The 27,879-nt window shown below is 39.1% G+C and overlaps 1 protein-coding gene across 2 annotated transcripts in view; it reads right to left on the bottom strand.

Annotated features, from left to right (window-relative positions):
* The window catches only part of LOC146497492 (RNA-binding Raly-like protein), a 61,533-nt gene that overhangs the window by 12,162 nt on the left and 21,492 nt on the right, over positions 1 to 27,879 (bottom strand). For both annotated transcript variants that reach the window (XM_085141629.1, XM_085141628.1), the window contains exons 2-3: positions 26,838 to 27,112; positions 3,014 to 3,089 (exon numbers count right to left, since the gene is read on the bottom strand). In XM_085141629.1, coding sequence (XP_084997755.1) covers positions 3,014 to 3,089; positions 26,838 to 27,093 — 332 coding nt within the window. In that variant the 5' untranslated portion in view covers positions 27,094 to 27,112. The remainder of the gene's footprint in view (positions 1 to 3,013; positions 3,090 to 26,837; positions 27,113 to 27,879) is intronic.

Raw genomic sequence — 27,879 nt, 5'->3', positions numbered from 1 at the left:
TGCATTTCTTTCTTGGTTGGCTATAGCGGTAAACTTACCAGATTCCCATCAAACTAGAAAGCGAGGTAATGCAGGCTATTTCTACAAACAACTGCTGACAACAGGAAGCTTCCGTTCCCGGCTACAAATTACACTGTGATAAATCCGACACAACAGGAGTGGCCTTAAGACTTCTGCCACAATATGCACGAGTTCCTGATGGTTGTATTTTGATTACTTTTCAAAAATTCAGGATAAAAGAAAGCAGGAATCAAAAGAGCTTGAGAGACAGTGGGCAGCTCAACACTGCTCACAGCTGCAGAGCTTACTCTTCCATTTTGGAAAAAGAAAGGAAGCAGCGACGGTAAAACAAACTTGATAAATGTAGAGAAATTAAAGCACTGTCATTTACAATATTGTGCCTAACAAATTCATTTTCATGAGTATTTTCAATAACTGTGTTTGTGTGTGTGTGTGTGTGTGTGTGTGTGTGTGTGTGTGTGTGTGTGTGTGTGTGTGTGTGTGTGTGTGTGTATACGGGTATTAACATCTTCATGGGGACCAAAAATTGGTAGTTTACTATACTTGTGGGGACAAACAACCTTTGTGGGCTGTTTGAAGGCATTTTTGAAACTCAAAATGTGTTTTTTGCGTCAGGGTTACAATTACGTTCTGGTTAGGTTTAGGGTAAGAGTCAGGGTTAGGCATTCATTTTTGATGGTTAGGGTTAGGGTAAGCGGCTAGGGAAAGCATTATGTCAATGAGATGTCCCCACAAGGATATAAATACACACGTGTGTGTGTGTATGTTGCATAGTGCTGCCATCTTCCTGCCCCTGACACACAGGTCCGAGAGAGCAATCTCTTTTCTGGATTTGGAGGCAAAAATCAGGCACAAATGTTTGAATTCTTTTGCAAAGTTAAAAAGAAGAAGAAAATCTGAGCTCTATAATGATGCAGGCCACTCTGTTCCCGTTGCATTGCTCACTGTGATGTGAAGAGTATTTCATCTATTGTTACCCCAGCACCTCGGTACAGCCTTCACATTAAAGTTGTGTGATTAGAGCGCCTGACTACCAAAAGGTGCACGGTTCTAATCAATTCACAAAAGGCTGAAACAAAGGAAATTTGTCCAGCTGCTAGCTGTCGTCTTCCCAAACCTCCCCTCCTGCCTTTTAATAAGCATCCCCACTGGCCAACGGCAAGAATACAGATGAAAACACTGTGGTTCATGACAGCTTCCTTCCTAATGTAACAGATTTGTGTTGCTGGATAGTTGTTAAGCTCGAAGTACACTTTTACAGCTATTGGGCTAGCAACCAATTAGCAGTAAAAGCAAGACAGCGCACTAGAATCGTCAACTATGATGAATAAGCAGCTCCCTTTACAGATACGATCTACTATGAAGATTGGATCTTTGACACGTTTCAGCACATTTTACCCAGGCAACATGTTTGATGTAATCTCTTCAAAATTAGTCTGGCACATAAAACTGCTACAAAACCACAACATGACCGTTTTACTTAACATACAAACATAAAACATGTGTTTTGTCAGATTTTATTAAATTTTAGTGAGATAGTTTAAATAGGTAGAATTTGTTATGTGTATGTTGTGTTCCTTCTCATTTTCAAATCCTCTAGTAAAGGAGTTTCCAAACTCTTGTTCTTATCTTATTATCTTTTAAATAACACATAATCATGCAAAAAAATAATACTAATAAACCTTTCATAGCCTCATGACTCAATACCAGGTTCTAAAATTATTTAAACACACCATCTCACTTATTTAACAACAAATAAGGCGACATGTTGAAGCAGTGTGAGAAAACCAAGGAACACCCAATGATTCATTAGCTTCAAGTTATTATAGCTTGTATAATAAGATTGTTGTAGATTTGCTGCTAGGCTTGATATGTGCATTACCCAGATTCAACCAAGCTTTAGCCGTAGGACAGATGGCCTTACATTTGACTAAAACACGTTGGTATACAGAGGAGTTTATGGTAAACTCAGGGACTGCATTTTCAAACCAAGTCCAATTAACCACCCCTTCACTACGGTGCTTGACAGTTGGTATGAGGTGTTTGTGCTGATGGGTTTGGTTTTTACCAAACATGACACTGCATTATAGTCAAACATTGTCAGTTCGGTGTCATCTGTCTAAATGACATTGTCCTAGAAGTGGTTTGTTCCAGAACAATGCAAACCAAAGCTGTGCTGCTGTTTTCTTTTTAGAGAGAAGACACTTTGTTGTGGCAAACCTCCCAAACAAACCATACTTATTCCATTTTGTATTCTGGTGAACTTTAACATTTTAATAAGCTAACTGAGTCGGAGATGTATCTTGTGGATTTTTTTTGACAATCTTGAATGCTCCAGACCAGCAAACTGTCAAAACCTCTGCTCTTATGGGGGCGCTCACACTTGCTGATTATCAGTTAATCAAGTGTGTTTGATTAACAGCACCTGGCTGCTACTTACTGCTTCAATCAGACTTAAAAGGGTAAGTGCGCACTACATTTTTCAAAGAGTCCTGCCAAACCTGTCTGTTTCACACGACTGTGTAAGCTTTAAACAGAGGGTCTGCTGGGTTGATCCTGTTACTTTGGAACAGAATATAATATAGACAGAATTTGGTCATGTTTCCAGTCTGTGTCTTAAACTATGTAAATCATATTCAAAGCCCCCGCAGGAAGAGACATTTCCCAAAACTATTCCTTTAAAAGCCTGAATAAGGTGTTATTTTGTATTTTTATTATACTGCCAAGCAACTTTGTGTGGACTTTTTGTTTGTTTTGTTGTTGTTTCTTTCAACGAGATGACAAAAGAGCAAAGTGTGTAACAGCAACAGACAAAAAAATGGCACTAATAGCACAAGTAGGGAATTGGCTGTTTCTCCTTAAGAGCACAGCCTGCCAGAGAGGATCATAAACACATATTTTACAGACAGCAGAGGCAGAGGGTACAACAGAAAAAGTAGGTCAGGAAAGGAACATCCACCTGACACTCTAAAATAAGAAAAACATGTTTCACCTGTAGAGGGATGAGAGAGGCCTCTTGGAGCCCATCTTAGGCCTGTACGGTTTGGGCTCTCCAGCCATGTTGATATCTGGGGGGAAAAAATGAGAGTTGAAGTCGTGGTGTGATAGAGAAGCAGTTTATAATATAAAGATCATCCACAACATACAGTCAGATCCACATATATTTGGACAATTGCACCAATTTGTGTCATTTTGCCTTTGTACACCATCGCAGACAATAAATTTTCAACTTCAGTTCAAGGGCTTTAACAAAAGAACTGCATTAATTGTTCAAGAGGCAAATGTTCAAAGGCTCAAAGGTAACTGGAAAATTGTTAAAGAATTTTATGTCCAGGTGAACACTTAAATCAAGAACGCTCCCGAGGAGGTAGGAGTATCACTGTCAAGGTCTACAATCAATAGAAGCCTTCATGAATAGGAGATGAATGCAGAACAAGGTGCAGACTACTGGTTAAACTCAAGAAGGCCAGATTAGAATTTGCCAGAAAACATCTGAAAAAGCCTTTAGTTCTGGAAAAATATAATTTCTACAAATGAAGGCAAGATAAACTTGAGGGATGGGGCGACACAAGTGTGACGGAGAGAAGCAGCTCATGATTGGAAGCATATTATCTGTCAGACATGGTGTTACGGTGTGGGCATGTATGGCTGCCAGGGAAACCGAACGAAAGCGCTGGTTAATGTGACTGCTGGTAGAAGAAGCAAAATGTGCACGGGGCTGTACTCTCTGCTCACATTCAGCCAAATGCAGCCAAACTGATCAGACAGTGCTTCATAGTGCAACTGGATAATGACCCAAAGCAAGCTGCACCCAAGAAACCCAAGAGTTTCTCAAGAGATAGAAATTGGATATTCTTCAATGACCAAGTCAGTCAGCTGATCCCAGTCCGACAGAGCATGCTTTTCAGCTACTGAAGACAAAACTGAAGGCAGAGACCCACAAACGAGCAGCAACTGAAGGTGGCTGCAGTAAAAGCCAAACAGAGCATCTGAAGGGAGAAAACACAGCAGCTGGTGTTTTTATGCAAGTATAAAAAAAAAATAATACTTATATCTAAAATTATTTTATCTTGTCCAACAGTTTTTTAAGCCTCTGAAGTGAGAGACTGTATAAAGACAGCTGCAATTTAAAAAATGTTCAAGAGGGTTTTAATTAAAAACAACCAACATGATTTTTTTCTGATTTTTTTTTAATATCAATGCAAATATTGTAGATATTTTCTCTGATAAAACATAACTTGATTTTCCAAGCACTGTAATTTTACCTAAATGTTACACAAAAATTAGTTTTCTGCTTAGACTGGAAATATTCTACATGTGTGAAAAAAAATATTTATATTGAAATGAAGGACACAGATGCTTAGATCACAATATTATTTTTTATTTGAATATTTCCATAGACACATTTTAATCCTCTATATTCATATACATGTTATGACAGATGGAAGTAAATCTTCAATGTTTTAAGTGCTTATTTATGATGGTCATTCATGAGTCCAGCTTTTTTTCCCCTGGATGACCATAAACTTTTATTTTTATGAAACCAAAAGACTTCAAAGCAACTCACACCCAAAGCTTTTTAAAGAGTGGCACAAATAAAATTATGTTGCCAAGGAGACAATAGGATAATGGCAAATAAAGGGTAAACACATCTTCATATGTACACTGTAATAATTTTTACAGTTATATTCTTATAAAAGCACTATACCTGCCTGACTAGGAGCTATTTTTTAGCCTGTCCTGCAGAATACCAGATCATACGATGTAGCACTGTCTTTATAAAGAGGCTCTCTGGGCATTTTCAAGCTCCTAAGAATTTTTGTTTAAAGGTTTGAACAAATTACAAACTGCATTTTTATGAGATTTTCAGTGTGACAGTGTTTTCATTCACAATTGCCATAATATGGGCCAGGGCTCATGTACTGTAGCAGTGTACATTCATCCTCACTGAACTAGACGTTCAGCAGAAACTGTGAATTTTTAAATTGGATGATCCTCACCCTCAGATCTCATGCATTAAAAGGAAGTTTATTTAAAATTTCTTAGCTGAATGGTCAAAGTGGGTTTTGAAGATGAAAGATGCTGTGAAAAGTGGGCCAACATCGTTTTAAATTAAAGAGCAGCAGTAAAAGTAAGAGGGTGGTTGCTAGCTAAAGCTAATTATGTCTCGTAGCATTTCTGAGTGCATGACCATATCAATGAGATCAGATAAAAAAGAGAGAGAGAGAGAGAGAGCGAGCGAAGGTCAGTTTGTGTTTGTCTTTAAAAACATTTATAACAGTCAGGATGTTGTGGAGTATTCATTGCTACTTTACTGTTCCTGTTTCCTTATTAACGCAGTTATTCCATTTTATATGAAGAACAAGAATATGAAAGTGTAAACCTGCATTCTTTCTAGTGGCCAGGAGGTGGCGATCCTGAGGAAATGAAAAACAAATCCAGTTGTGTAGAAGTCTATCCGAAAAAAACCATCTAAGTCATGTTATTTATGATCTCCTTAAATGTTTTTCTGATTAATGTTTAGTGTCTACCTTTAACTTTAAGACTTCTGTAATACAGCAGAATGAATATTTTTGTAAATTATGTAAATTATGGCCCCATTTGGAGTAAAATAGACGATAAACAAAGCCATGCTTTGGGGCAGGCCTGCATTATAACTAGAGAGCTGCTGCCATATGAGCATTTGGCATTCTTAATTTGTAGGTCAGATTAAAATTCCTCAATTTAAGGTTTCCAAAAACAGCTGATGATGTCATAATAGCTACGTCCACCCTTTATATACAGTCTATATTTGGAAAAGAGCCACAAATATTATCCCAAATGTTCTTATAGTTTAATTAGTTAATAGTCGATCAATGAAAATTCATCTTTTAAGACTTATCTATAGATTGTCTAGTGTATAACATGTAAAAACCCATTTGAAAAAGCCTTCCTCTATTTTCTGTTTTAATAGGTGTGAAATAGCAGCAATCTCATCAGAGATGAGGAAGTAGTGAGAGGTTTTCTTAGTTTGAGCTGTCTAAGTGCCTATAGGGCTCTGTGTGATGAAACTAACCAGGTGAACTGGGGTACAAAACATTGATTCATTTAATGATTTCACTTCACTTCATTGTAATGCTCAAACAGACGGTGCATAGTTTGCAAGATTTTGTAAGAGCCTCGAAACAACCGAGACTCTGACTGTGCAAAAAAGGGACTTCAAGTAAATATTAGGACACTCAGCTAAACAAAACAACAAAGAAATCCCCTTCAAATGCATTAGCAGACAGCTGTGACTCATCTGCACACACCTCATGACTACTGCCATGATTGACAGCCCCTTCTACCTGCCAAGAACGCCGGCGCATTAAACCCAGCTGGTATCACACCACGTTTAGTCTGTTGGCTTTCCGACGTTGCTTCTGCTCAGATTCTGCTCAGCCTCGAGTGCTGCTCAAGGTCATACACAAAACCACAAACAAAAATCAAAACTCCACCTTCCCACGCATACACACAAACAAACACAGGGGTGAACCGACAAAGCCGCAACAGAGATCCCTTTCTGATGGATGAGTCACCCTTGAGTTGCAGAGATAAAACATCAGCTTTGGGGATCATGCAGCAGCAAATGTCATGACTGGAGCTGGAGTCAAGTTGTTGTGCCTAAAGGGTTGCAGTCGCAGTTTTTTGGGCTTTTTCTTCCAGGGGTGGGGTAAGCATGAACTCTCTGCTGCAATATTAATGCACCAAGCTTATGAATTAAAGAATGGAAAATATCTCAGATAAATCCAAGCACTTCTCTCAGATTCACATTTTCACACAGAGTCCTGCAGCTGCAGATGTGTCTGGATCTTCCATCACATTGTCTGCAGAATCACCATGGGTGCAATGGTTGGAGCCCAGACTTTCTCGCTCTTTCTCATTCTCTTGATTTCCTCCTTTCCTTCCTTGCTCTCCCTAATGGACTAATGGAGTGGGGGGATGTATCGCTAGCTCTCAGGTGCACAGGGACAGCTGTATCATTATCATTAGGACACAGGAAGATGTGAGGAATGGTTCGCACTGTAAAGCCTGCTCTTCTCTGGGCCCCTGCTAGGGTCATTAAAGACAGAGTGGAGCACTAAAAAGCACTCTAAAATGAACACTGTCACCTCACAACACCCCTTCCCTCCACATCGCAACAGACACACATAGAGTCTCTGATTAATTACAGTCATTATACTAATCATATACAAAAGTCGCATGAATAAGTATATGTGTGCTTGCAGCCTGACTTGTTTGTGCGTGTATTCATAAAAAGTTGAAGCGGGAGATAGAGGAGATAGAGCCTGTGTTGCTAAGCAATAGCCACTTAGGACTTGATTGATACTATAAACTGCATGCGGCATCGCATTGAAGGGGAATATAAAAATGTACTTTGCTGAAGCCATTATGTCCAGGTTGGCCACAAAAACCTATCACAGAGGTGAACTCAAAGTAGAAGAAAGTCAGTCTCAGACACTGTAAAAACACTGGCCGCCCTCTTAACTCCTGAGAGCATACTCCTATTGGCGCTGCTACAATGCAGAATGCACTGCTGTCAGAATATGATGAACAATGCACATCTACTCACTTTATCAAGTATGCCTGTTCAAATGCTTTTTAAAGCAAATATCTAATCAGCTAGTCACGTAGCAAAAACTTAAGGCATTCAGGCACGCAGACATGGTCAAAACAACCTACTGAAGCCCAACACCAGCATTAGAATGAGTATGGACAGTGATTTAAGTAAGTTGGTAAGTGTCATAGCTGAAATGGTTGATGCCAGAGAACTGCTTTGAGCTCACAGGAAGGCGACAATAACTAAAATACCAAAGGTATCCAGAAAACCTTTAAACAGATGGTCTACAGCAGCAGAAGACCACACAGTGCTATCAGTGTCAACAATTCACAAAGGCTCAAAATTGGGTGTAAACAACTTGAAAGCATTGCAGGGATCGCAAAATCGCTAGCGATATCTCCGGTCGGGCGACCAAAATCTATCTCAGCCCCGTCCGTCGGGTTATCATATAGGCCGACGGGCGGGGCTGAGATAGATTTTGGTCGCCCGACCGCGACCGGAGATATCGCTAGCTCCGGGACGTCGGGCTAGCGATTTTGCGAGCCCTGCATTGATCCATGCTGCCTTGTATCAACAGTCCAGTAATGGTGTTAGGGATATTTTGTTGGCACACTTTGGGCCTCTCAGTATCAGTTGAGTATTGTTTTAAAACCACAACCGGCCTGAACATTGTTGCTAACCATGCTTATTTCTTTATAAAGAGCGTACCAGTCTTCTGACGGCTCCTTCAAACAGGACAATGTGCCTTTTCACAAAGCTCAGATTATCTCAAGCTGGTTTCTTGAACATAACAATGCGCGTTCATTGTACTCAAATGGCTGCTATAGTCACAACATCTCAATCCAATAGAGCACCTTTGAATTTCTGAGGAATGTTTCCAGCACCCTGTTGCATCTGTCATGAAGAATTAAAGCTTTGAAGGCAAAAGGTTACAGTTACAGTTTTATTGTTCAGAAATATTTAGTTTCAGTGTTCATGTCATGGTTCACTGTGTGGCAGACAGGAAAAGGACCCCAGTGCAGGAGACGAGACTGACTTAAACTTGCAGCTTTATTGCTCTACTTCAGCAGAAACAAACAAACAAAAACAAAAAACAAAAAAAAAAAAAAACTCAAATCAGGCAGAAACTAGGAAATAACTAGGCACTTGGGAAGAGACTTGGAACAATCTGCAAACACAGCTAGAGGGGAGAACGCAACAAAGAACAGGAGGAAATGCATACAATATATAGACAGCAGGAGATACACAAAAAGGAACTAATGTAATAAAACAAGAACCAGGAAATAACAAAGTCACATTTCCAAACACTTGAAACAGTCACACAGACACAAATTTATAAAATTCTATATTTATTTTATTTTATATTTATTAAATAATATTTTTATAGCTTTTCTTTATGTTAGCTAGTTTAGTTACATTTTGTTTGGTTACAGTGTGTTTTTTTAAATTTTAATCTGGTTAAGTAAATGTTTTCATTGGCTGTTTTTAGCTAACTAAAGCACTCAACAGATATTTTGTCGTTAAGTGCTCCAGTATGCTCACCGGCTAGTTCCTAACTTCAGCTGTCTGCTGAAACAAAGACTTTTATACACTTCATAGGGAGGGTGATAATTATCGGCAGGCTGATAATTCTTATGTTCACTTCACATTTAGACACTGGTTCAAGTGTTAATAACAGAAGGACAAGGACATCTGCCAGGGCCAATGACACTATCTCACTATGTGTTAAAAAGTCATTCAGATCCACACAAAAAATTCATCAGACTTCTTACTCTTCCTTTCCACTGCCTGTACAACAAGTCTCACAAAATATCAGCTTTATAGTCTTTGTGCGATTCTGCTAAAATACACAAACAGATAATCAAATGTCACTGAAAGCATTACCTCCACAGAGCATCTGCATCCTTTCAGGAAGTAATACGACTACAAATAAAACTACCTCTGTGGATGCTACACAAGTATTTCCTAAACCTGAGCACTGCACAACAGCAGCTTCTCACTAATGTGTAACTGATATTCCCTGTTTACACTTTTTAAGACTTTACTTACATATTTACTTTTTTGTGTAATTTGGTGCATTTTTCTCTCATAAACTTCTCCACTAACCTCCCTCTTCTACAACTCCATATTAACATTTCTACCTACAATGGTACGTCCTATTATTTACTGTGCAACGTGAAATATTCCAGCCATGTTTTTCTGTCTCACACAGTCAGTTTCTAAGTCACAGTCTCAAAAGCTGAAGTGGTGTTTTCACACTGTCTTCCTCTTCCTCGTCTGTGTAGAAGATGAAAGGGCCAATAGCCGACTTTACAAGACCTCATTTCAGCTCAGCGTCTTCTACAGAAAAGCTGCGACTGAGCTCAGTAACAGTTCTATCTATCCACAGTGGCTCCTTCAAGAATACAATCATCTGCACCTCAGGGGCCCTCTGACTCACTTTGGAGTTATTCATATTAATGAGGCTGTGCTGAATTACCTATGAGTGCTTCGCCGTGTTACTGCTTGCATGCATGTCTGTTTTAGTTAGATACTGATACCCTCAGCTCACCGTGTCCTTCGTAACTTTCCCCTCCGGAGACATGATAACTGGACTGGGCACAGACAAAGGGAGTCATAGCACAGGCTAAATCTGAATCAGACGAGCCTGCTTTTAAAAGTAAAAAAAAAAGGAAATGGATGCATAACCCCTCCGCTGCCTCTATTTAGCCAAGCGTAAGCTGAATCACAGAGCACTTGCAATTTTCCTCTTGAGTGAGGTTACTTTGATATGTGATAATACATTTAAAGAGACTTTACAAAGCAACTGAACATTTAACACTGCCGTCCTTCAGTGTTCTCACTGCAAAAACAAAACAATTATGACAGAAAAGGTGAGTGCTGTAGTAATACAATATCACCTGAGAAAATAAATGGGAGAAAACATTTCCTTCCTCAGCTAATGCCAAAACATAATCTTTTGGCAGGCAAAGGATCAATTCTGGCACAGAGCAAACTCCCATCTCTGCGGAGTCTACACGCATCCGGAGAGCAGGTGAGCGATATTTGATTAAGAGATCATCCAGGCACCTGCATGAATACAAATGTGCCACTAAGAGACATCCTGCAAGACAGCGGCCGCAGATTCAATCTAGTCTGTGTTCTCGCGCCCTGTAAATCTGACAGAGCAGACTTGAATAATCTCCGATCACAGCTCATCGGCACAGGCAGCTCTTTTTCTTTTTGCGACACCTGAAAGTGCATTTTCTCAAATGGAGCAGGGTGACTGAAAGGTTGAAAGAGAAGACACGGCGAATGTGCCGCTGGGCGTTTGACTGCTCACACATGCGGACATCATCATCTCTGGTTCACATAACTATATTTAGTGGATGATATATTGTCCTAGAAATAATACCAAGAAATGATGCTAATGTAATTTTCAGACCGTTTTAAGCCAGTTATCCAGTAATATTAATATAAAAACAAAGACCTATTAATTCTTAAGAATATTCAGTCTGGAAGTTGATGACCTGATTACTGTAATAGAACGAGACTGCTACTGCTCACAATGAAAATGGAGCGTGATTTACCGTCGCAAGGGATGACAATGGGATTAGATCTGAACTGAAGGTTATTACAAACCATCTATTTTCATGTTAGGCTACATATATTGTAGACTACATTACACGATGCAATAAAACACTACTTCTTCTCCCGATTTAACACACATTTATTCAATTTAGAGCTGATCTCACAAGAAAAGTCTCTGAACTGAGTTGTGGATCACAAGGATAGTCAGATGTTCATAAATGAATCATCTGTGGTGGGAACTTCTTGAGTATTTTAACCGAGAAAAATTTCATGATGTTGAGCCGTATGAAGCGAAGCAGACTTAATAAGTTGCGGCATTTTAATTTGGAAAGGCTCAAAGCTTCTACTGAATGGTCAGCCATGTTAAGGACATCAACCTGGTCTTTCCGGGCGGATTTCGGATGCTGTCCTCTCACTGTGTTTGTGTGATTCCCCTCCCACTCTGCTTTTCTCCGACAGTCCAAGGACTAAGAGTGTGCGTTTGTCTGAATCTGGTGGACTAACGGTGCTAAGTTTGAAAAGTTGGAGATAAAAAGAATAAATGGATGTGGTGAGAGTGCCATTTAAAGACAAACTCTACCCAGGCATCACATGCGTTCTCCCATGGATTATACTAAGATACCAACAATCCTGCACACTCATATATTACAGTAGTGACTTGTCAATAACAAAGTATCAATACTTTAAAGTGTACCCTGCTTTATCATTTATTTACCACACCAAAAATTACAGTAGATGACCTTAAACGTTTGCCTGGAAAGCGAGAAATCACCCACAAACAAGAAGTAGGAACTTTCTTTTGTACAGTTAGACTCTTTTTTGCAACCACAGAAGTCGCCCCCTGCTGGTCAATACTGGCCTCTCTTTTCAGACCAGGAGGCTACATCCTATCTTTTGTATATTTATGACACCCAAATGTTTGCTCTGCTGTTAATACTTTGTTTCAGCCTGTAAATGTTTACTTGAACACCAGGTTTCAGGAGTACTCGCCTTTTGTGTCTACCATTTCCTGAGTTCTGGCAATTCAATCAATGCTAGTTTAAAAAAAGGCACATCTCCATGATTTGACAGCGTGGATGTGTTGTGACAGGCAAGATACTGAAAACGTGTGTACTGCAAAACACACAAATCGGTGCTGTGTGAACTCATTTTTGAAGGGCTCAGGTGTGACTGATGTTCATTTATATGTAAAAGTCCAGCAGCGTTGATAAAACCATCAAAGCCGGCAAAGAATCTGAAGGTAAACTGATCAGAGATATAAACTGAATTATCTACTGCATTAACATAATCTTAGTATGTATGCAGACATAACACTAAAGCAGTGAATCCTTTCCTCAATACACCTAGGAAGTCTCGGTTAATATCTTGAGGTACAAGTTGTTGATAATGACATGTATACCTTTCTACTTTTGTTCTGAAAAATATAAAAACACACAAAAAAAAACAAACAATGCCATGCACTCTGAATAGCATGCCAAAGCATCAGGTGATGATAAAACCCTATCTGAAACGTAGGCCAATCAGAAACTTGCAAACATTAATAGTGCACACAGTCTGACCTCAGAAAAAAAGACATAAAGGCACATGCTTTTGAAAGAAAAAAAGTATTTTCCCTAAAATGCTGCTTATATTAGCACAGGGCCTAAAAGAGAAATAATAGGGTGACATCTCGTTATAGACTGTGTTTTAAATGTCCCAGAGTTTACTTGTACTCTTCATTGAAAAATCATTTAAAAGAACCTGATAGTTTGTATTTAGCTGTTAATAATTTAGAGCTTCATGCCGTCCAGGTGTAGCACTCAGTCCTTATTCTATATTCTATGAGAAAAATATCCATAAATTATCCTTCCTGGACCAGCAGTGCCCAAAATAGCTCCCCCCTCACTCCAAGCTCCATAGCAGCTTAACTAACATAGTTACGCTTGATTTATAGTACCCACATCCAATCTACAGCGTAGGCCTACACCCTATGCTGTAGCTTGACCTGCAGCTCCCCAAAATATGTTACTACATGTCGCAGCGATGCAGCAGCTGTGACAGGTCTGACTGGTGGTAATATGCGATGTAAGCGCAGTACATTGATTAGCACAAGGCTCGTGACTCTGTGAAACAAAATGTAATAGGCTGTAATCGTATTTAGTGTGCCCATTATTCTACTGCAACAGCTAGTATTCTGCCAGTGTGGACACAGTCTGTTTTTCTTGTTGTCACAGCTCTGTGTGACATTCTGTGTGTAGAATCAAATATGTATAAAGTGTTCTCTCCTCCCTGCACTTGATTAAACGTAACAGTTGTTCAATATTTACCAGCTCCGAGTTGAAAATGATCAGCCGAGTTTCACTTGTAAGGACGGAGCAATGGAGACGGACCAGCTCACAACGTCACGCACTGTGACAGGGATTCAATGCAGTACTATGAATGAAGCTGTAACTCCGCTTTTTTGTTAGATCTGTGACCAGGTAATTACTGGAAGATATCTTTTATCTCAAAATTCCCTGTAAGTCGCTTTGATTTAGCTCATTCTTACTAAGAGGAATTTGAAATAGCTTGTTATATATGTTTCAATGTGAAGTCAAATGCGGTTAGAGTGAATTTAAGATTGGGCTGCTTTAATGAGCTACTGACATATATGAATCATCCTGTCAATATCAAATACTTTAGTCTTAACCTGCTTGCAGGACTCCCACCCAAGAAGTGTACTGTAATTAATCTGTCAGCTCTCTTTGAACAGCATGGCTCTGTCTAACCATGTAGTTATTCCAATATGGATGAGGACCTTGGGGCTTAGACAGTTTTTGTTGTGGGGATACGAGGATTAATCGCTCAACAGCTTGTCCTTCCTTAATGAAATCCGTGTACTTTACTCTTTTGCCCTTTTCAGGAAAATGGTTTCCTGGCAGTGCATAAATTTGGCAGCCTGTCTTCAAGCTCCCGAGCATCTAATGAAATTATTTGACCTGCTGATCTATGAGTCATTTAGAAGAATGTGATGTTAGGCCACTGAACTTCCAAGTTGACTGGACTCTAAATATCACATTGGCGATATAACTATTAGTAGGCGGATGTTCGTAAGCACAAAAGGCAACATTCTGCAGCCACTGTTGTACCTCCCAACATTGGTATGTGTTAATTTTTTTTGCATTAAAACATAATGAGCATACAGCTGGAGCCTGAGGTAAAGATAATTTAAAAGTCTTTCATCTCTCCTGAGCTGCACTCCTGCACTAATGCACTTTCCTCCTTTTCCAGTTTGGCATTTTCTTTCCTATGATGTAACTACGGGGCTCTCAAGTGCAACACTTTGAAACACTTTAACCCCTGGAGCCGGTCCATCACTTCCACATAAGCACACGCTTGTTAATCTGTGCAAGCAGCTGGAAAACAAAGCGGCAGCTGCAACCTGCTTGAAACTACTTAAACATCTGCTCCAAAACTTGTGTACTTTATTCAAAGGTGGACTGTAGACAAAACCACCTGCCTAAACGAATACAAACCTCCCGTGAGACATCTTTAGCATACATGAATAGTCATCAACTCTGTCATGAGCTACTTTGATAATTCATTGTTCAAACCAGTAGGTCCCAACATGTTGGTACTCATCCTCCAATAAAAGGCCAAAGTTTAATCAGACAAGCTCTGTGGAGGTTATTTGTATTTGAAAGGAGAAATATTTTTGTGACATTTTCCTCCTTTGCAAGCTAATAAAAGGTTGAAAACCACTGGCTTGATCACATTTAAGCCAAAATAGAAATAAAAAATCCATTCACATTTACTGCATGGGTTGATTTTATGTAATAGTAGTGACTTAGATTTCTTTAAAATAGGAAATATCACAATAATAATACTAAAGTTAATGATGCGGTGCCAGTCCTGAATGCACCAGAGCCTTACGTGACGTTACAAACTCGGGGCTGTGCGTGTGTGAATGAGCATGTCTGCTGAGAAAGCCCTGCTGCTGACAAAAATAACGCTCAGTTGCGGGGCACGTTTAATTAATTTCAATAAAATATTAATAGAGATAGAAACGCAAACTGCAGCCTTTTATAAATAATGGATGACGATTATCAGTTAGTACATATAGAGCTTGGTACATGAGGTTCATTAATGTTATAAATTATTCATGCACCCACAAATTTGCAAAGATGGACCCGCAGCACTCAGCCTCGTACGCGCACAGGTGCGCACACACCTGGAGCTGCGAGCCACTGAGCAGCTCCAGAGAAGACGTCTTACTCGTACAACGGCACTCTTAATTTGTCTCCAGCGACAGTAAAATTAAATCAGATCCCGCACCCTCAGAAATCTCCAAGCCCTCTGAAAAGCAAAGAAACAGGAAGAGGATGTTTTGCTGTATGAAGTGCTTAAATGACTCTGAGGTGTTGATTCTGCGCGATTTAGTTACAGTGCCCACGCTGTGAGATCAAGCGAGTTATTCGAAAAGGTGCATCCACTCATTAAAATACTGAGGATGGAGAAGCAGTGGTTACAAACTTTAATCCGAAAAGTGCCTCAAATAAACACATTTCCAGTTACTTAGTTTATCACTTCCAGTTGAACAACTTTTTAATCATTTACACGACTAAAACAAAAACCACCATCTTCCTATACGTTCTGCACCAGATGTTTAAAGTGCCAGTAATGACCTCCTCATACTCACATCTCTGATTGCGACGCCTGCCTTTGTACATGGTCATGACGAGCGTGGAAACAAAACGGGTGATGCTGTGGCTGAGCCGACTTTGCCTCCTCTTTCTCCTAAAAACCAGACAGACTGCCGGAGCACCTCGAGCTCCAGACTCCGAGCAGAGGTGAGCAGAGCCGCTCCGGACCGTACCATTAATCCACCTATTCCAGGGGGAGCCATAGACGCAAACGCTCCACTATGCTCCAATAGCAAAAGCACAGAAGGGGAAGTAAAAATCCTGCTTTCACGTCTTTGCGCGGTTTATTTGCTGAGAATTAAAATGCGTTCATTATAATGATTATCTAAGGATGGCAGAAAAAATACTGGCTACTCTCCCCTTAAAGTTTTGCCTAATAGAAGTTGTTGTAATATCTGGTATTTTTTGTGGAGCCCCTGAAGCCACAAAAAAAAAAAAAAAAAAAAAAAATCTTGAAGAAGCTGTATGACTCCAGTAGATAAGTCTTCCAATGTTTTATATATTTTGCCCATGGCTACATTCAAAGTCTCTCCATTCCTTCACAAAGTGTTTACCAAATTAACCGGATTTTTGTCATTTTTCAATTCTCCTGTAATGTTTGAATATTTTCAAAAGATGCCACACATCATATTTCACTTACTTACTGGCCAAAATATGCTTTTGTTATTATTAGAAAATTTTGTCTTATATTCTAATTTTCTGTTACATATAAACAGTTCCAGTGTTGGATGTTCTTATTAAACATGGTCAAAGTTTTCAAAAATTAGGTCAGTGTAGATGTGAGTTATCCCCATGAGACAAAAAAAGAGCTGAGGTTCCACTTTTTTCTACTTTATACATAGCTACACTCACTTGCAGTTCAAATCTTCTCTTTTCATGGGGCAGCCAATAAGAAAAGGGTTGGCTTAAAGTGAGGGTGCCGGAAAGAGAGAGAGGGTTGACCGAGTGTCTGCCCCAACCCCCACTGTATGTTGAAAATCATTTATTTTGAACTATGCTGATCATGCAAAGCTGCTTCAGTAGAATCCACTTTAATCTAAGACTACTGAATCTAAAATAGCCATGATAGATGCAGAAAAATGTAACTGTCGTGTCACAAATATGGCGCGTTTAAAAGACTCTTTTCAAAGACTCCACAGATATGTCCTTAAAATATCTTCTTTGGTAATCTGACAGTTAATGATTGAATGGATGGATGGACGATTTGTTTTTCTACACATCAAAATAAATTAATAAATTAGGATAACATCAGTTTCCATCCCCGTTGAATCCACCATCTCATTATTTCCATCGTCTTTAAAGGGGAAATTAATGATAATCAAATAATTTAAAGGTTACACAGATTCTTACAGGGTTCTCGTTGTTCTCAGTTTGATGGTGAGGAGATGAAATTCCATTTTATTTGCAACAACAGTTACCTCAAGGTGCTTTATAATGTGAGGTAAAGGCCCCACACTAACATAGAGAAAACCCAGACAATCCGACGCCCCCCTATGAACAAGCACTTGGCAACAGTGGGAAGAGTCAGGCTGAGGGAGGGGCCGCCATCTGCTGCGCCAGGTCGGCGGTGAATAGACCCACTAGGCAAAAAGGGTGGGGTTACATAGACTAATGGGTGTCCATGAGACTCACAGGTGACCAATATGATTGATGCCGGGTGTATCAAATAGGCTTAGCCCTAAAAATCTTCATTTAAAAAAATAAAAATGAACATAAAATACTTGCATCCAATCTACAGTGTAGGCCTAATATAAAGCGAAACCAGCAGCACTAAGCAGAACTATTCCAGTTTGCATAATCATGACCAGATGTAAATAAACATACATGTGTGATATTGTTATGTAAAAATTGCTGGCAAGGGGAAACATTTTGATAACTTTCTGGGTTCTTGATTTTAGCCGACCTGGTCTGTGACCTAGAAGATTTGAGCAGGCTTAGCTTGCATGCAGGTGAACAGCTCATGGCATTTGTCCAGATAGCCTTGAACTTTCGTCAAATGATGTTTTCACTTATTTTTCTTTTCTAAACAGTGCCCAGCAGAGAGAAACAGCACAGAAAAACTGACCTTTGCCCACTTTAGCCCAGACTGGCTCCCCAAAAGAGAAATGGGGTTGTATCAAACATAAAGCTGTACGCAGTAAAAGCAAGACTAAAAGCTGAAAGATGCTGAATTGTGCGCTCACCTGTGTGAGTCTGCACTTATGAGCGGCCCTCTCTAACTCACTTAATCCAACAATAATATAAAAATAGTGATTGGTACAACAACAAAGATGCACACGTTTGTGCACAGTACACTCCAAATATAGACTTCACAGTCACAGATAATATGTTTAACATGTTTAATTACATACACACAGACTGTTGTATTCATTTTATTACTATATAATTTCAACTGTAAGAACTGTTAAGATGTTATCCTTAGTTCCATGATGCTTTATAGGTATAATGACTACATGCAAGCATAAAAAAGGTCATTCTTTCTATTAATCACAGAATTTTAACCAATCTTTTTAGCAGAATAAACAAAACAAAATCTAATGAACGATTCATTTGATATTTGAGCTACATCTTTTAAAAATGTCCTGATTTTTCTGTCCTCTAAAGCCACAGAAATTTTCTGTTTGACCTCACTATTCAAATGGCATAAAAGTAAATCAGCCTCCCATTGTCACTGTCTCTCATTCATCAATCAGGGTTTTTAATTAATTTTAAAGTGGATAGCCTGTGGACTTAAGAGACAGATTAAAAAAAAAAGAAATCAGCAGTGTGTCTAAAGGAGCCGACTCCCCAGCTGTTGCAGCTCTTAGGCTTGGTTGAAGATGAAGCCTTGTAATTGTGATATCTAATTACACTGACATGGGGTTTGCAGCTGCCTCGTGCAAAGCCTGAAGTCTTAATTGTTTCTTTGTTCTCACAAAAAAAAGACAAGACACTAAAAGCTCGTGAAGAAAACAGGCTGAGTGAGACAATTTGTGGCTTCAAGTCGCCGAAATCAAACTCCAGTGTCATCAGCTATTGTCTCAATTTGACATCTCTTAAGAAAGAGTAAAAATACCGCTGTGTGACTTAAGTGGTGAAAATACTGCGTGACAACAACATATAATATATATATATAATTGTGTTCTGGCATATTTTCAAAAAAGTCGCCTGAGGCTAATTTAGAAATAAACCACATTGAGTGGCAGGCGAAGAACTTTCTAACAAACAGAGAAAAATCTTTTTGTGAAATTTAATGATTCATAAATGGAAAAATGTGATTGGATATTCTGTGCAGGATGCATGCAGTCTTTCCCTCGCTGAGTACAAATGAATGATACATGCTGAGGGACAGCATGAGATGTCCCAGTTTTGGTCTCAATGCTATTCTCTCAGCACCATCTAGTGTTCATGCAGATGAGAAATTAATAAATGCATCAGCAGAGGCCAACAAACTGCTGGTATTGGAAAGAAAACAGAGGAACCTTTAGATAATAAAAATTTAAGCATTAATATATGAATGTCAATGTGGCCTCACAGCAAGAAGGTCCTGAGTCCAGCTGGGGTCTTACAGTGTGAAGCTTGCAGGTTCTTCCTGTGTCTGCGTGGGTTATGTCCGGGTATTCCAGGATCTTCCTACAGCCCAGTGCCATCCATCTTGTACCAATTGGTGACCCTAAGTGAATGTGAGCGTGAATGATTGTCTGTCTCTCTGTGTTAGCCCTGCAAAAGACTGCCAACCTGTCCACTGTGCAACCCTATGACAGCTGCAATAGGATACCGCACTCATGCAACCCTGAACTGGATAAGCAGAAGAACATGAATCCATATAAATATCAAATTAGCAAAAGAAAAACAAACAGGCATCTAATCAATCCTCTGTATTGATTTTATGCCATTATTCTTGTGCGTATAATGATGTTTGTTCTCCTTTGTTCTTTTTGTTCCTGTGAAGCCCTTCAAAACGTACTATATAAATAAATTTTAAACTAAAGCAATCTCAAAGAAATGTTTCTCCTTGTGGGGTTATTTTTATTTAAGATGGAGTTTCAGTAAACAAGCCTACAATCAAACTATTACTAGTTAACTACTACAATGTAACACCTTTCCTGACTCAAACTCACAAGTGCAGAATTTATTATAGGACCATCGGCTCTTCTCAATTAAACGCCAGGATTTCACAGGTTTTACTGTAGTATCTATTTCAACCACAGGGAGGCACTCAAACACTACAAGACTGCTGTCACCCATGAACGCTCTCAAACACTATAAACCTAAGCAAGATATGATCACACAAACACTGATTATGAAAAATGAATGTGGAAAATATCAGTACATCTGTGTCCAGATTTTATCCACGGAGACATTACAAGAAGGAAAGCTGAGTGAGTAAAAAAAGAAATGAAACCCTCCCCTATGACCAGCAGACATCTTCATCAGGGCCCAAGAAGCGGTTGCGAGACGAAGACCGCATCAGGGTGATTGAATGTCACTTTTAGTCACATTTAACACTTTAAGTCATTGTATCTGCAATCCGGTCATGTCTGAAGAAATTAAAGCAGGTAAAGCAAGCACGTCAGTATCTCATTGCTATCAAATCTGCTCATGCAAGGGGTGCTGTGGTACCTCAGCAGGCTGAGCTGCTCACTGCAGGATATACAGGTTTGATTCTGACCTTGTAACATTCCTGTCACATATCATACCTTCACACAGCTGCATTTCCTGTCATGCTTCAGTGAATATAATTTAATAAAAAAAATGTTAAGGAAAATATCAAGCATTGATATCTTAGGCAGGTTGCAGATGCCTCTGGAGCATAATCAAATATGAAGTTCATGTTTAAAAGATAAGGTGTTTAGGGTTAAATTTCTTGGAAGAATAAAGGCAGAAGAGATTACTTCCAAAGTAGGAAGAGACATTACTTTAGGCAACTACAGAGCACCTCAGACACTTACTGTGCATTGTTAATATACTGGATTTAATGTCAGTGTGTGTGTGTGTGTGTGTGTGTGTGTGTGTGTGTGTGTGTGTTTGTGTGTGTGTGCGTGCGTGTGTATGTGTGTGTGTGCGCGCGCGCACAGATGGTCAGACAATCAAGAGCAGCCAGTGGAGCCACAGTATGGCACACTAAGCAAAGTCGTATTTCACTTTGGCTGCTGTATGAAGCTCAGATGACGTGTTGACCCGAGATCTTCTCTAGACACTCTTTCTGTGTGTTTCTCAGAGAATACAACTGTGTCAGCATGCATAACAATGAGGCGAGCTTCTTTTAGCAGAGCAAAGGGGATGTGGTTTTGTGCTGACATCACTGTGAATATGTGTGTGTTGTGGCAAAGTGAAACAGAGTGGTGTTTATGACTACGACTGTTTTTCTTGGCACTAACTAGGTCTTATGAATGCAGTGATGAGCAGCTTTTATTGGAGATCTTATTATACCCCCAATTTCTGGCCTACATTTAGAGCTAAAATTTTTATTTACACCTGAGCAAAAACTTTGATTGCTACTTAGACGAAGTGATTGATACCATTTTTTTCATGGTACATTTAACACAAAGCTAGAGGCAGCAGAGACAGGAAGATAGGGACACAGGAGGGGTAGCTAGTTAAGCTAGAGCCAGCAGTCACTTCATTTGGAAAGAGAGCTAAAATACTGAAGTCAGAGCCAAAAGCTCCCATGTTAAAATGCCCAACTTTGCAGCATTAAAAGCACATTTACAGCCTGGTACAAACAGTTTGGTCCTTTATGGATTGTTTAACACATCATAACAACTCTCAGGAGGGTAATTTATTTTTTTTATAACTTATCCACCTGGACACTGAAGCTAGGAGCTTGGCTGGTTTGACAGGCAGATGCCTCAACACCTGGCAGCTGTGGTGGATCATTTAATTAGCAGCCTCACCTCTGCTAATTAGAGTCACTAAACTAAAACTTTCTACTTTGTCTGCACTGTTGGTGTCTTTTGGAGCGATTTTAGGAAATAATCTGACACTTGATGGCTTGCTCTTTGGTGCATCCTTGTGCTTCAATTTAGGTGAGTGAGATTCTAGTGTTTCATTAGTCTGTTAGCACTAAATAGCAGTTATGCATGTCTATATATCTATAGATATCTTGCTAGCTAAGCTCATTAGCATTAACTAATAACTTTACTGCCTTGTACAACTACATGACAACTTCTAGCTAAAAGGAAGCTAACATAAAGACCACATCTATTTTTTTTAAACACAATCTTTGCTGGAAAACTGTTTAAAACAGTTGATTGGGCTCTGAGCTGAAGCTAGCTGACATATAGTCTAACTTAGCCATAAAGAGACTGTTCAAAGCTAGAATACTGCTATTTCTCAAATAGACCTATGGTCTTTATGTAGTTTTGTTTTGTTGTTTTTAGTTTTTTCAAACAAAAATAGAGAGAAAATCAAAAGGAGCAAACCCTGGCTGGTCTGTCTTTATTTTATATTTGTTTCCTGAAGACACAGCTGGTTTGCCTGATAAGCTGACAGCTAGCAAGACATATAAGCAGGGATTTGACATTGGGTTTTCATTACTGAGCTTAAGGGTTCAGCTGACAAATGTCTTGCAAACACACAGGAGACACTGTGATACTTTTTCATATGTTGTCGGATAGTGAATCGATGCTAATCTCTGGTGCCCACCTATCAAATTTCACTATACTCTTGACAATTTTTGAGTCTGAACAGCAACTTGAATTAATCATATGCAAACAACGTTGGCTTTTGTGGCATTTCTATTTTAACTATGATGTAAAAAAAAAATAAAAATTTTGCCAGTTTTACTAAATTAAGTATCCCTGAAATGTCTCTAATATTGTCTCTGTCTGAGACAGCTATTCACTTTGAAAAGTAAAGCCTTATAGCAAATGTTAGAAAGGGTTATGTTATCTGAGGAGCTGTCGGTTACCAAATTTCAGTTTTTATATTTTTACCTAACTGTGGTGAGCTCAGGTATTCTTTTAGTTAGTTGGTGGACTGCTTTGACTCTACAGTCCTCAGTTACCATGTTAAAGTTCCTGACAGCACAATTAGAAAAAAACTGGACAAGTGTGGCTCATTTGGAAGTGTTACTAGGAGAAAGTCTCTTCTCTCTAAAAGGAACAAGGCAGCAAGGCTTAGACTTCCAGAGTCGCATCTGATAAAGACACAAGACTTGTACAAATGAGACCAAAAGTGGAGATGTTTGGCCATAATGCTCAGAGCCACATTTGGCAAAAAACAAACACATCAGAATAAGCACCTCGTACCAACTGTCGCACACGGTGGTGGAGGGGTGATGATCTTGGCTTGTTTTGTAGTTACAGGACCCGGGTGCCTTGCAGACATTGATCGACCTGTATACCAAAGTATTATAGAGTCAAATGTGAGGCGAACCCATCTACCAGCTAAACCTTTGCCAGAACGAGGTCATGTAACAGGAAAATGATCCCAAGCACAGCAGCAAATGTAGAACAGAATAGCTGAAAAAGAAAAGTCCAGACCTCAACCTGATTGAAATGCAGTGGTGTGGGACCTTAAGAAAGCTGTGAATAAACGAATGGCCACAAACGTCAATGAACTGAAGCAATTCTGTAAAGAAGAGTGGGCCAAAATCCCTCCACAATGATGTAAGAGACTGATAAAGCCATACAGAAAATGGTTATTTCAAGTTATTGCTGCTAAAGGTGCTTCTACCAGCTATTCAATCATGAGGACTGAATAGAGGTCTGTGAAAACTCTTTTTCACAGGACTGTAAACTACAGAGTCTTGTTGATGTATAAATGCAAAGTTTGGTACAAACTAAAGGACAAAACCAGAAACTTGGTCTTTAAATTATAATGAACTGATAGATTGGGTAGTTCCAGTAATCATTTCCAGAGAGGTCTGAGATCTGGAGGGTTCCTCACCATTAGACTTGTACTGATATCTTGGTGAGTACAATAATCATATTATATGAATAATCATCAAAAACTCTCGTGTATTTTTTAAAAGGATACATTTTCATTACTGGCTCAGGCTGATAACTTGAGTGACAGTTTCACTAAAGAGATCAGTCATATAGTTGCAATAATACCAGAACAGTTAAGTCACGTAATTATATGTAATAACTGTTAACCTTGCAATTTTACCACTGCCACATGTAATTTCATATCCAGAAATGCATGAAACTGGGCAAATATAAGGTGGAATTACAGATGTGACCCTGCAGCACTCTTATTCATATTTAATGAGAGAACAGGGCTTGGGGAGGACTTTTATTCTCTATGGAGGAGGCTGTGAGCCAATCAATAAGTAATATAAGGAAGACTTAGAGGGATCCACTGAATGCCTATGAGGACTGAGGCCTGAATGTATGTACGAGCTCGCCTTGTGTCCTTCCCGCAGCATCTCCCTTTTTAACTCAGCTGATTAAGTAAAAACGTATTCTGTATCTCAGAAACTTTGCCGAGGCCATACTTCAGTTTATTAAAAATTATTTCATACTTTTTACAGATCAAATATAAGACTGGCAACGAGTTACAGTGCAGAACTTTTGACCATGAATGGTAAAAACCAAATGACAGCTCAAGGTATTCCAGCATTATTGATTAAAAATAAGAGTTGATCATTTGTAAGCTGTTCAGGCTCCATGAGGTTGAACTATAATTCTAGAAGCCCTTACACGGACCAAATCAATCATATTTTAAATTTTAAATTAAAACTGATTTTGTTTAGGTTTCTAAATAAACATTTATTATTGCTAGTTATTTTATTTAAAAAGGGGAAAAAACATTCAGGTCTACTAGTTCATCTCAGAAAATGTAAATATCTGGATGGGTAAGCAGGAACAGATGGATTTATGGATGGAAAGTTTCATATATTTTGGATTTATTCAATGTAAAGTGAAATATCAGGTCTTTCCTGTATTTGGCTTATAGATCATGAAAATCAGAACTCAGGCTTCCCAATTGTGAAAATAATCAGAAGAACATTTCCTAATATTCTGTAAAATATGTTCATTTTTATATTGAGTACTTGGTTGGGAGTCGATGCAGGATGGCATGGAGACAATCAGCTTGTGACACTGCTGAGTTGATACTGAAGCCCAGGTGGTTTTGATAGTAACAGGCCTAGGGAGCTGAATACAGTAATGACATGTCTAGCAAACAATTTGGTAGTAGCTGTGGCACTGTGGGCAGGTACTAAGTCCTGGTGGAAAAAGCAATACACATCTTCCGGTTTATGACCACGTTGAATCTGGACTTGGTAAAACACAGTGGACGAGCCATACCAGCAGATTACATTGCACCCCAAATCAACCCAGACTTAGGAAACTTTACACTGGTCTGGATTCTGTGCTCTCCACTATTCCTCCAGACTCTGGGACCTTGATTTCCAAATGAAATGAAAGAATGTACCTTCACCAGAAAAGAGGACTTTGGACTATTCAGCAATATTTCAGTTCTTTTTCTCCTTAGCCCACACAAGATACTTCTGACACTGTCTCTTGTTCAGGAATGGCTTAATATTATAATAGCCCCTTTTCTGAATACCACTGTGTGTGGTGGCTCTTGCACTGATACCAGCCTCAGTCCTTGTGAAGTTCTCTTGACAATCCACTGTTGCTTGTCCACCTTTTCCCATCATACTTTTTCCTTCCAGTTAACTTTAATACAGCACTCTGTGAACAGCCATCCTTTTCAGCAATGACCTGCTGTTGCTTACCTCGTTCGCATGAACTTCTATTATGGTTTCCCATGCTTTTCCACAAAGGTTATCCAAATTGACATCATTAAGATCATTTCCTTTAGCAAAAGTATAAATATGCTTCTATGAAATCGTTCATACCAAGAAAAAGTCTTTCAAAGATATAATGGAAAGACTCAAATTGCTGTACCGTATATGTCATTTGCAAGTGACCTCTATAGCATTTTATTGTTATTGATACATTATTGAGCAGTAAATGAGCCCTGCAGCAGGTCAAGTTGGAGCATTTTTCAATAACTATATTGTGTGCATATAACATTATAAGAGTAGTATCAGGATGGATTACTGAATAGGACTGCCAGGCACAGAGCCAGATCACATGGCCTTAGAGATTTCATTTGATCAGAGCCCTGGTAAGACATGACTGTTAACATCTCTTGTTGGGCAGTCAATCAAACAACAAAGAGACACAAAAACCTCTCAAACAGCCACACTACTAAGAGGCACAGAACAAAAAAGTCACAATACAGATGAAAATGCCAACAGCTTTAAAGAAACACAAAATGTCTGCAGTCAAAGCAACACAGTAAAAAAAAAAAAAGCAAAGCACAGAGACAAAGATAAACCACCAGCAGGCTTTCAGTCTGGTTTTGCTGTTGTATAGCACGGATGCGGGCTTTCTGGATGAGAGTACCCAGAAGTTTATTCTGTCATAATCAGATCTGTCAACAATAGCAGCTTAAGCTCAGAAGTAAATGTATTAAAGTGTATTGAGAGAATGTAGTAGATTTACTGCAAATCCAAACACTCATACAAGTACCTGAAAATTGTACAGTACAGTGTTGGAGTAAATAATCACGTTAATTTCCTGCTCTGAATTTTCAGATCAATCTGACGATTAAAAGTGGACATGTAAACTGAAAACTAGAAACTACTGGTACACCAGCATCCCTGTCCACAGTGCAGCGAGATTTACATGTAGAGGGTGTCAATCAAGAAGGACGCCCCTGCTCTAAAACCTTCGGCATTCCTCACTTCTGCTAAGAGGACATTAAAGATGTATGTTGTATAATCATTCCACTGTGGAAAAGGTTTAAAAAAATAACAATTAAAAGCCCCAAACTATTGTTGATCAGTGTATGGAAACTTCTGACCACAATTGTATGTCCTGAAACAAAGTGAAACTAGGACCAACTCCGAAGTATTGAAAGTATTTAAGCTGTAAACAAAGAAGTTCTCTCTATTTATACTGCAAGTACTGAATTTACTGCTTCAGTTGATCATATGTTCACTGTAGTATATGTGGAGTATAATGGAAAGTTTCACCTGTTCATGGATCAAAATTGTTTCTTACCAAGTGATTGTCCAGCAACGATCCTGGCGTTCTCTCCAGCCACGGCTGCCCGGGCATTCCTCTCGCTGGCGTACTGAACAAAGGCGTAGCCTTTGTGGACAGAACAGCCCACAATCTTGCCGTATTTGGCAAAGATGGCCTCAATGTCAGCCTTGGTTACTACGGCTGTGTTGAGGTTGCCGATGAAAACACGAGAGTTGAGGGAGCGCGGATCATTCTTGTTGGTCACGTTGCTAGTCTGGGTCTTCCCAGTCATCCTATTCCTGCAGCAATACCTGCAGGGAGACACAGTTGAACACTGCTCAGGAAGCCAGGAAGGTTAGATTGCAGAGGTTATACATAGAGAGTCAAACAGCGAGCAGCAGTGGGATGTAAACACTGGTCAGATCTGAGAGCATATGTTGTAAATAATTCCTCAGATTTTCTTTGTACAGGCTGAGAAACAAATCCCTTCTTAGTAAAATTGGGGGAAAAATGCTTGCATGTTATCCTAAAGGCTGTTTGTAGACAAATCTTTAATGATTTCAGATTAGTCATATTCACGTATTTATTTTTACAACTGCCACATGTAAAAATTATAATACAGCATGTATTTGGTGTCATCTTTCCCTCCTGAGAATGTTTTATGATTAACCAAATGAGCAAAAGGACTGACAAAGAGGAAGACATTGATAGATAATAATTACAATAAATATCAAGCAAAGTTTAAATCAAACTCCAGGCACCATTGAACATAAGTTTACAAAGCCAAACCTTGATTGCTGACATTTTTTTTTCAATCATCTTTCAACTATTTTCTCAATTAATCATTTAAAACATCAAAAAATAAAATAAGGTAAGAGAGCGGTTTCCTGGTGTCTATTTATTTAGTTGATAAAACCCAACAATATTCAGTTTGCTGACAAAACAAAGGAAAAAACAACAAAATCTATAATTTAAAAAATGACTGACAGTAACTTTGGATTTACTCCGCTGCTTATATATTTTTAAACTAATTGCTTGATTGTGGAAGCAAAAATCAAAAACCCAATGAAAATCAAAT

Source organism: Neolamprologus multifasciatus, chromosome 18, assembly GCF_963576455.1.
Source record: "Neolamprologus multifasciatus chromosome 18, fNeoMul1.2, whole genome shotgun sequence".
In the NCBI taxonomy this organism is placed as follows: domain Eukaryota; kingdom Metazoa; phylum Chordata; class Actinopteri; order Cichliformes; family Cichlidae; genus Neolamprologus; species Neolamprologus multifasciatus.
Note: the sequence above shows the minus strand (reverse complement) of the source record. Positions and strands in the feature narration are given on the sequence as shown.